Genomic DNA, 11589 nt, shown 5'->3' on the forward strand with positions numbered 1-11589 from the left:
TATATGTCTGTGTACTTGTGCATATTACCTTTGTGTTTATAAACACATACACATACATGCATATATTTAAGAAACATATAAAATATAAAAATTAAGAAACATTTATTTGTAATTTAAATTATTGGTAGACATCAATTATTCACCCAAAAATTGAAATAAATATATATACATTTATGTGTATGTTTTTGTGTTTATAAATACAAAATTAATATGCACAATACACGGACACATATTATGTAAACACAAACTTTTATTCTGGATGCGACAGCCCTAGTTGTGATATATTCTAAGTTTTTACTATATGCTGTGATGTTAGAAGTGGTCCAGGAATGAGGGAGAGAGAAAAAACCTCAGCCTGTGGGTGTGATATGTAAAAGGCACATTTGTTTCTCTGCTAAATAAGGACCCCAGTGTGCGAAACTGAAGATGTGATTGATTGAGCAAGAGAGAGAGCTGAGCGACCCGGTGTGTGTGTGTTTGACTTGCTGTGTGAATGTATGAGACTAGACTGCGGCTGCGAAGATTGTCCACACTGATTGAAAAGTGAAAACTGTTGCTGAATTTGTGCGTTTTAAATTCTTTATTAATGTTTTATTAATGTTCTGAAAATGCATGGCTGAAGCTGGTTTGATCTTTGAGAGAACCATACACTCACACCTAGAAGAGTAAGAATAGCCAGAGTGTTGGCTGAGACTAAGGGAATTAGTGATCATTTCTGAAAAGAATCGTTTTACAAGGACGCAGCCGGCATTAAGCAGCCGTTGACAAAAGAAAAGAAAAATGATTACTTAGATGAACTGACAAAAGTTCGGAACCTGGAACAAATTGAACATATTTAGTACAAAAATTGGATCGATATAGTGAGCAAGTGTTGTAAAGTAAGCATATTAAAAAACTATTTAGAAGAGGTTTGTTTTCACAGAATCGATAGGGCCAGTAATGTAGGCACTGCGTTACAGTGTGTCTCATTGACAGTAAAAATTCCAATCTACAACCTAGTGGCACGCTATTTACTGGAAGGAGAAAAACAACACTGTAAAAAAATTAGACGTAAAAAAATGGTGAAATGCATGGCAGCACAGGGTGCCAAAGGTTTACCATTAACAGAAATAACGGCACACCCTGAACTGAGGTAACGTGTTTAAACTGTGAACATAAGAAAACGTGTGTCTACCATATAATCGAATAACATGTTTTCACTGTAGTATGAAATGATTTGTCTGTTACATAAAAAAATGACTTCAATTAAAATGGTTGAATTTAAAAAAATGGTCAAATGAAAAAGCAACAGTATTCAAACTTTAAAAGTACACTGACAAAACTTTATTTGTGTGTTTTACTACTTTTAAACAAGTACTTTGTTAATTGAGTTGTTTATTCAACTTCTATTATTATTCTATTTTGTTTAATTGTGTACAAAGCAAGCAAAGACTTTGAGGTGATAGACTGCACAATTACATGAAGACTCAAAAGTGGACAGACCATAGAGCTTTAGCTCTCTTATATAGAGATGGTGCTCTGTGTCTTATACACAAACACAAAACACCATCAGGGTAACACACGTTACGTGAAAATTATCGTATAAACATTAACTAAACAACTTATAATGTTAAAAAACACTCAAATGTACACAGCTGCTAAAACAAATATATAAAGAAACTAAGTGATGAATGAAATATGACATGTTCTGCAGCGTTAAACAGGGAATTGTGGGAAAGTCCTTCACAGTTTTTCACAGTATATGTGAAGATTATTTACAGTTTAATTCTACAGAGATGTCAGTGGAAAGAAATAGTGAAGTGCACGGCAGCACAGGGTGCCAAACATTGAGCATCAACAGAAATAAGGTCTGTACAATGTGAACTGAAGTGACGTGATCTGAACAAACTGACTGTGAAATGAACAGAAATTCTGTAGTTCTGACACAAGTGTTCTGGCAACCAGTGTTTTCTGTGAGAAATCCTCATGAAACTCTACAAACACCATCACCACCTTCACTTATTACAACACCAATTCCACTTTATTTACAGTATGTTGTGCGTTTACAAAAGATCTTATTGACAATTAACACGTTTAGACGTTGACGGTTGTTGTTTGTCACCATTATGCTGATCAGTGTTTGCTTTAGTTGGGCTCTTGACTCTTCGCTTCTCCCTTTAGGTTTTCTCTAGCTTTTGTGGCTGACAAAAGCTGAGAGAAAGTGTTTTCATGGTGTTTCTGATGATCTACGATGCTGTCTCTATTCATGCATTAACTGGTTTAAAGGTACAGTGCGGGATGTTTTATATGATCTATTAACAGAAATGCAATATAACATACAAAACTGTGTCTTTCGATGTGTATAAAAACCTTACGTAATGAAAAGATATGTTTTTATTACCTTAGAACAAACCAGTTGTATCTACATAGGGAGCGGCCTATCTACATGGAATTTGTTATGTTGCGCAGCCATGTTTTGTACAGTAAGCTCTAACGGACAAACAGCTCTACAGAGCGCGTTTCGTATATGTTGGTCTTCGTGTGTGTTTTTAGACGCAGCTTGCGTCATCACTGAGTTGAAGACGCACAAAGTAGTAAGTCGTAGTACGGAGAGGAGGAGGAGGAGTAGTCGTCGTCTAGCTGAAGCGATTGATTGTTCAGTCTTAGAAGTTTTGATAAAATGGAGGACCATGCGTATTGTGCACAAGCGCCGACAGAGCGTGAATCTCCGTCGTCAAAGAAGCGCAAACGTGATGCTGCCAGACGAATTAGAGACAAACGGCGGCAGAAATCCAGGATAAACATCGGTGTATTTATTACCAGATGGAAGGCACTGTTGAAAGACAAATGTTTTCAAGGCGACGCCGAAGTTGCCTGTTTTCTGCTAGACTGGTAAGATAATTAAACATTTTCAATGTTTCCACTTTTTCAATGTTTACCAAACAACTGTTTTGTTGAAACGGTAACGTTAGCATTTTATACAAATGGCCATATAACCTCCGAAAAATAATGTATTTCCATCCCTGCGGTACGTACTCCGGTTGTTCCTGACTTTACAAAGGGGGAGACAAACGTCTACTAACTTACACCTAACTGCCTATGTCGCTGTCAGATCAAACGCTTTGAACAGCATTGCTATTTACGATTAGCTAACTTAAGTTACTTCACTACTCTCAGCGTGTACTAGATAGCACGCAAGAATAGAATTGTAACAGTAACTTCCGCAATAGAATACATGTTAAATGATTAATTACATTAATATATTGCCTTACCTTCGTAAAGAAACATCGTTGCTTGTATCACTGCTATCCACTGTCTCAGTAGACATCTTTTGTACTGTTGCGGCCACCGTCGTACTTCGTAAGGGAGGGGTGAGCAAATGACTCAGAGATTCGTTGCAAAACTATAATACAACGCTTGTGGCCGCTGATTTTCAAGAAGTGCGCCTTTAAAGAGCTTCTGTGATGCTTTCGGAGGCAGGATTTCAAGGTAAGAAAGCAACAAGGCACGTCCAAATCTAATGTTTGCTTTACTTCCTGTCTCCTGAGATACCTCCATCAGGCAGTATAGACGTATTCTTCACTGCCTTAAATATCCCACAATTCTGTGTGTGTTCTCATGCGGGGAATGTGATTGGTCGAGCCGGGTCGAGTTCAAAAAAATAAAATGCCGGCCATGAAAGCCGCTATAGCACAGTATTTGTGTAAATAAAGTTCTATTTTCTCATTTTACAAATTTTCATTGCATTTCTATCGAGAAATTACTATTTTAGTTTTAAAATATTTGATAAGTTATTACAAAGGCGCCCTCTGTTTATATTTCAAACAGAATTCCGTTACGGTGCCTCTGAAGGCTGTCCGAATGAGTTTCTCGGAGCTGCCTCCATAAAAGCTGCCGCCGAAGTCATTGCCTCATGAGACAGCGAGGCAACAAGTCAGCTGCCTAACTGTGCGTTCAGACCGCCGCCGTTGAGCGCGTCAAAAATCGCTCTGGCTGCCCTGCCAACAACGCTGTAGAAAGAGTCTTGGGCGCGCTGACGCTCTGACGTAGATCGAAATCTTATCTTGTATTTAAAGGGGCCTCAAAGCAAACAAGCTTGTTGATCTTGTGCAGACTGACCACAAGAAATTGATTGGTGGAAAAAATTTTATTGTAGTTACACGTTTGCTAACGAAATAATATTCTGCAGCAGTAACACTGTTTTGCATTCTCTGGCGCTAAAGGTAGCATAACATTTCCGCTTATTTACAGAAAATTTATAACGTTAATGACGTAAAATCATCAGCAACTCACCAGGAACACAAACAATCTCAGACACCTTGGTCCACGCATCATTTTTTTTTTATGTATGTCCCTGTACGCAAACAGGGACGCGTCGTATAGGATTGGGAAACCCGCCACAGCAATTATCAACTTCTCCTCCATTTTGCTTGGGAACTAATGTGGTCGGAACCAAAGTTTACAGGGCTGCTTTCTCTGGAATCATCTCAAGAGATGGACTTCTACGTTCCGATTGGTTGCCGCCGAACCGCGTTCATAGCTCATTACCATAAAGTTGACCTGATTTCAACTCTCCTTGATGCCCTCAACGGCCAAGACGCGCCGCACCACTCCTCGCCGCTGCTCGCCTCCTGCTCACATTGAAAATGAATGACTTCCGGCCACTTTGACGCTCTCGACGGCGGCGGTCTGAACGCACAGTAAGATTTCGGACGCAGTCAGCGTCTTGGCTTAACAGAGTGTCTACTCTAAAGCATGAGCCAATGGCGTTCAACTGTGAGCTTTGACTGAGCATATGATTGGTTGAATGTACTGAACGAATACACCCTTCACTGAACGAACGAGCTGGTATTTTGAGTCTGAACGAGAGAGATCTGGTTCGTTCGTAAACAAAATGACCCGCTGAATGATGCTCGTTCGTGAACGACATGAACAAACAGTCATCTCGTTCGTAAATGGAATGAATGAGCTGCTACTTCTCACTCGTGAATGAAATGAAAGTGGAGGTCTCTCGTTCAACAAGTACAGTAATGGACACAACGTAAAGATCCTACGCAATAGTTAACTGATGGTTAAATGTAACCGACAAATTAACATTGCCATTGTGTTTTAGACACATTGTGGCCATTTCAGTCCTACAGAGTCTCTGCTCCTGAGAGTTTAGCTTCAACCCTCATCAAACACCTGAAGCAGCTGATCAAGACTTTCTGGACCAGGGGTTTTCAACTCCAGTCGTCTGGTCCCCCTGACAGAATGTTCACGTGTCTCTATATAAAACACCTGATTTAACTCATCAGTCTACTGACAGAATGTTTTAGATGTCTCTCTAATCAGTGGTTCCCAGCTCCAGTCCTCAGGCCTCCCCGCACAGAATGTTTATTTTAGATTTTAGTGATGTCGCATAGGAATGGATTGGGAAACACTGATGTAGAGTATTGGTCTGTTTTAGTTGATTTTCACCTTTGTAGAGATTCAAACATTGAATCTAAATGACTGTATTTGTGTAATCAATGGTTGTATGGTATTAATAATATAGGTGCTAAAACTTAAAACTACTGTTTTAAGACTGTTTCATTAGTATAACACTAACACTAAAGTAAACAAAAAAACATGTGATTTTAACACATACGCTTTTTTTTTGCTGCAATAGATAAGCTTTCAAAACAGCAGAGGTGTACTTGAGTATTTTACTCTCAGGGATTACATAAACTTGTTCATGCACTAATTCATCATACTGTTCTATTGTTTTAAAATATATTTTAAAAAAATTGGTAAGAAATGTCACACACATATTATTGCATAAGAAAATTGATCAGCCAAAATTTGCACAACAATACAACACTGTCAAGATTAGTGAACATATTCATTTCTCAATGAAAATGTTCACTAGCAGATCTCATTGTAATTTACATTTAGTCTTCTTTGACCATTAAAACAGTGTGTTTAGACACATTTGTAATAACAAACCACTTCCAACTTATTAGTGAAATATAAGAGTCAAGAGCCCAACTAAAGCAAACACTGATCACAATAATGGTGGATTAATTAAATTTCAACATTAATTGCAGGTGCAATAGTGATATTAGTCCAATACAATTATAGACATCACCTGGACAACAATAGCACACGTTCAGAAGACGTCATAAAAAGACGTTGTAAAAACTTTCACTCTAGCTCTACAGGGGACGTCTTTTCAATGTCAACGACGTAGAAAAGACATCTTTTGGACTTGCCTTTGTTTGCAGGGATGAGCATACACTAAATGTAGCAAACCAGCAGAACTAGTATAGGGGCCAAAAGAAGCTTGAGTGCTTTTACTTCCTCACACTTTATACAGCGGGAGAGCGAGAACAGTACAGGATCTTTAGACACTCTTTATCAAAGACTAAAAAACAAGAAAAATGACATCGTTTCCAGGTAAATTAATGTTATTTTTTATATATACACTGTAAAACTTTTCATTGTAAATTTGCAGTAATTTACAGGCAGCAGCTTCACCTGCAAGGAACTTGTTTTCCACAGTTCTTTACTTTATTTAGAATTACAGTGTGATTAAAAATGTACCTGCTAAATTACAGTATATTACTGGCAGCTGTGATTTCAAGATCATTTAGTTTCTATTCAAATTTAAAATGTTAATGTTTATTAACATTTATTAACATTTACAAGCGTCTGCCAAATTAATTAATGTAAATTTGGTGTTAGTATAGTGAGTGTATTTAATTTGATCCCACTAAAAAAGATTCTCTGACACAAAATTAACCTGCAAAGACATATTTAACAACAAACTAAACATCTAAAACACCACTTAAACTGAAGCCTCACAAAAAGCATCATTAACTTACAATAACACGTACACACGTGTGCTAACATAATTCACATGGATTAACATTACATCAACAACTACACAGTTATTTTATAACCAAAACTACAGATCAACAAACCCTTAAACACTTGCGCTAGTCCTCAGCGCATTGGTGACATTGTTGTCATTTTACAGTAAACTACTGGCAGCACCTTCACCTGCATGAAACTGTTTTTCTACAGTTTGCTTGCTGTAAATGAGATTATGAAGTGATGAACACAAACACAATCACTGAAGAAAACATGAAGAAGAACAGAAGAGAAGACAGTGTCAGAAGCCACACAGTATAGCTCCAGCCCAAATCAAACAAATCTGAACAAGCTCATCAATGTCTACAAGATCACTAGAAACCCTGATAGCAAGTAACCATTGAATCAATGTTAAAGTGTATTGATTTGACAATGTCATTGAACTACCATTATTGTGATCAGTGTTTGCTTTAGTTGGGGACTAGACTCTTATCATTTTTTTTTTGTAACTCTTTAATTGCTTGCAGTAGTGTTTCCGTAAGAACACTTGTGCATTGATAATGAAAGAGATGTTTTGACTGTTGAACATGTAGTACAAAACTTATTCATGACTCCAAGCATGCATTGCAGTTGATCTGTCTGTCTGAATTAGTTTGATGACTGTCACCATTGTTGAGGATTGTACGATGAGTGTTGATGTCTAGGTGTGTTGAAAAATCTACGTGTTCATTTTATCTAACCCGAGTCATGAATCTCTTAATATTATTACAACATTTTATGAAAATAATCACAAATACAACTGTGCATGTCAGTTTCAGTACACAAGTGTTTTTTCTAAAACACTATTATGTAATCATATATAACACCACTGAAAAAGAAAAATAACTACCTTAACAAAATTCAAGGATCAGGAGTCCAACTAAAGCAAACACTGATCACAATAATGGTGATTTTTGTGGGTAGAAAAGTGATATTGCTTCAATTACATTAACATTCAAGACTTGCAACTTGACTTGGACTCGTATCTTGACTTGGGACTTGATTGGGACTTGAGATAACTTGAGGACTAGCGCAAGTGTTTAAGGGTTTGTTGATCTGTAGTTTTGGTTATAAAATAACTGTGTAGTTGTTGATGTAATGTTAATCCATGTGAATTATGTTAGCACACGTGTGTACGTGTTATTGTAAGTTAATGATGCTTTTTGTGAGGCTTCAGTTTAAGTGGTGTTTTAGATGTTTAGTTTGTTGTTTAATATGTCTTTGCAGGTTAATTTTGTGTCAGAGAATCTTTTTTAGTGGGATCAAATTAAATACACTCACTATACTAACACCAAATTTACATTAATTAATTTGGCAGACGCTTGTAAATGTTAATAAATGTTAATAAACATTAACATTTTAAATTTGAATAGAAACGAAATGATCTTGAAATCACAGCTGCCAGTAATATACTGTAATTTAGCAGGTACATTTTTAATACAGTATCACACTGTAATTCTAAATAAAGTAAAGAACTGTGGAAAACAAGTTCCTTGCAGGTGAAGCTGCTGCCTGTAAATTACTGCAAATTTACAATGAAAAGTTTTACAGTGTACATTATTACAACATATATTAAAGGTTTATTCAGCTCACGTAACCGAGTACATTAATAAGCAACAAGGTAAGAGTACAGTATAATCACCTTTCCTGGTGAGCGGCCGCAAATTTTAATTGAAATAAAGAAATAAGGAAAAAACAAGCAACAAACAAACAAACTCTGGGCATCATTTCAGTCTTCTTGTAAATGCACTTTAAATTGTTCCCATATCTTATTATAGGTTGATATTTTATTGCTTAAGGTGAATCTCAGCTCTTCTAAATGTAACATATTTCCCAAATCTCTGATCCACATCTCAAAAGTGGGAACAGAATCTAATTTCCACATCTGTAACAGAAATCTTTTCGCAAGCAACATACAAAACGAAATGGCCTGTATTTGGTGAAATTAATGTTAAGTTTGAATGTGTTTTTCACAATTACAAATAACTCATTCAGTTGTTTATGTGAAAATGACATTTTATGTACATAATGTGTTTCTATGTAGATCTGAGGATCGTGTTACTGGGTAAAACTGGATCAGGAAAGAGTGCAACAGGAAACACTATACTGTGCAGAGATGTGTTTCTAGAATCCAATAGTACTGTGTCTGCCACTAAACTTTGTGAAATACAAGAAACTGAAGTGGAGAAAAGAGTTATTTCAGTGGTCGACACTCCAGGACTGTTTGATACATCAATGAGTAAAGAGGAGCTGAAGTCTGAGATTAAGAAATGTGTCTTCATGTCTGCTCCTGGTCCTCATGTGTTTCTGCTGGTCATCAGACTGGATGTGAGATTCACTGAGGAGGAGAGAAATGCAGTGACGTGGATCCAAGAGAACTTTGGAGAAAATGCCATGCAGCACACAATGATTCTGTTCACTCATATAGATCCAAAAGTTAAGCCAATAGCGCAACATATAGAAGAAAATGAACATCTAAAACAACTGGTTAATGAATGCCAGGGTAGATATCATATTTTTAATAACAATGATAACATGAATCAGGCACAGGTTTCTGAAGTGTTAGTGAAGATAGACGAACTGGTGAAGCAAAACAGAGGAGGCTATTACACGAATGTCATGTATGAGGAAGCTCAGAGAATATTGACAGAAGAAATGGAGAGGGTCAAACAGATCCTTGAGAAATATGTGAAACCAACAGAGAAGAAAATGCAAAATAATATGAAACAGATGGAAGAGAACATGAAACAAATGCAAGAGAACATGAAACAAACGCAAGAGAACATGAAACAAATGCAAGAGAACATGAAACAATCGCAAGAGAACATGAAACAATCGCAAGAGAACATGAAACAATCGCAAGAGAACATGAAACAAATGCAAGAGAACATGAAACAAACGCAAGACAACATGAAAAAATTGCAAGAGAACATGAAACAAATGGAAGCCAACATGAAGACAAAAGAGTCTGTGGTATTTTCACTGGCAGGTTTGTTTTCTGGGGTAGTATTTGTGGGCTCATATTTTCAAGCATTTTGCCCATGCAAAGGCTTACTGATTACAGCAGGCATAGTAGGAGGAATGGTTGTGATATGGATAACAAAAAGAGGATATTTGAAAAAAGTTGTAACAAGTTGTTCTGACGTTTCTTCTCTTCTTGTGTCAACTGGTGCATCACCATCACTTAAGAATATTATGACTCGTGTCATGCTTTCTTAAGGCTGAGCATTTGACCTTCCTTGATTAAATAACACATGTAATGTCAATTATATCTAAAGTTTGTGCATTTTTCCCTTTGTTTTTCCAATAAATAATATGTTTATGTTTATTACTGTTTAGTAATGTGCACTTTAAAGGGACTTCAGACATCCTGAGCATCTTATTGTTATGAAAATATGCTGTGTATAGCTCAGTATACTTCTCTGTTAGAATTAACATTTGAATCTACATTTGTTTAAAACATGTCTAAATGGAATTTAAACAAAACTAGACATTCTGTCTATACATTACGTAATCAAGACAATCAATCACTTGCATTTAAACAGACATTATGAAAAATAAATGTATACTCTGTGTAAAATAAATTGGAGAAGGACATTGAATTTTGAATAAAATCTTCAAACTCCATTTACCACATGTTTTTATGGATTTTTTTAGTGTGGATTTTTTTATCTCCCATATGTTGTCAACAACGGTGACAATCAACAAAAGAAAACTTCATGCAGCAATGCATTCCGGGCCCATATGCAAGAATTATATCAGGCCCCATTCGTCTGTTAGCGACCACATTGCACATTATTGGACATTGTTTTTTTATTGAGGTGTGTTATTTAAATGCTGACATGCGTCAATCAGTTCAATAATAACGGTAGAGGGAGCGCAAACTCAATAGAAATGGCAGACTCAACTCAGTCAACACATGAGGTCTTGTATGGAAAGCCAAGTGGTTCAAATATACGTGAATTTTAACACGTAAGTACACGTCAACAACGTGTATTTCACACGTACTCAACGTGTATTTCACGTGTACTTAACGTGTTGTTTACGTGTGAAAAATTAACGTGTACTTGACGTGTATTTAATACACGTCAAGTACACGTAGAATACACGTAAACAACGCATGATTCAGACGTCAGTTTCCAGTTTAAACGTGTCGATATCATTGGCTGCTTAAGAATTGGGTCAAACCATTTCTGCAAACCTGGGGGGTTGCCTGCCTCTCATAGGCCACATGCTTCCACCATTAAAGATCCTCCTGTTTATTTGTCCTTTTATTGTGTAGTTATTTATTAGTGAAAGTTATATTTATTAAGATAAAAAGCCCATTTTGCAAATTAGTAAACACTCTGTCTGTAACACCATTTACCACACTTCAGTTTTCTAACATTAAAAACACTAACATTTGTTTAATAAAAAGTTTACAGATGGTGGTTCTGCAAATTTATGATACTTACCATTGTAATGAATTTTCGTTTTTGATGAACAATGTAAACTTTTAAATGTGGAATTTAATTTACTGCTATGGCGAGTAGAGTGCAATCAAGATGCTCCACAAGGGCCATATTAAGAAAACATCCAATTTTAGACTAAGATCTTTCAAACTCAGTGTTCTAAATAGGTTCCAAAATCAAATCACAGTGGTTACTAAAGAGATAAGCTACTGACTGAGGGTTTTTCTGTATACAGCCCATTTCAAGTCATCATTTCAATTCCAATCTCCAAGTCAGGTATTCTGAA

At 36.4% G+C, this 11589-nt stretch overlaps 1 protein-coding gene across 1 annotated transcript; it reads left to right on the forward strand.

Moving 5' to 3' along the window:
- The first annotated feature begins 6313 nt into the window (after positions 1-6313).
- Positions 6314-10469, forward strand: LOC130553208 (GTPase IMAP family member 7-like). Its single transcript, XM_057332042.1, has 2 exons — positions 6314-6396; positions 8897-10469. The coding sequence occupies exons 1-2, from the start codon at positions 6381-6383 to the stop codon at positions 10069-10071; spliced, it is 1191 nt and encodes a 396-aa protein (XP_057188025.1). The 5' UTR covers positions 6314-6380; the 3' UTR covers positions 10072-10469.
- Positions 10470-11589: the final 1120 nt, after the last annotated feature.

The sequence above is a fragment of the Triplophysa rosa genome, linkage group LG4, assembly GCF_024868665.1.
Source record: "Triplophysa rosa linkage group LG4, Trosa_1v2, whole genome shotgun sequence".
NCBI classification, from domain to species: Eukaryota; Metazoa; Chordata; class Actinopteri; order Cypriniformes; family Nemacheilidae; genus Triplophysa; species Triplophysa rosa.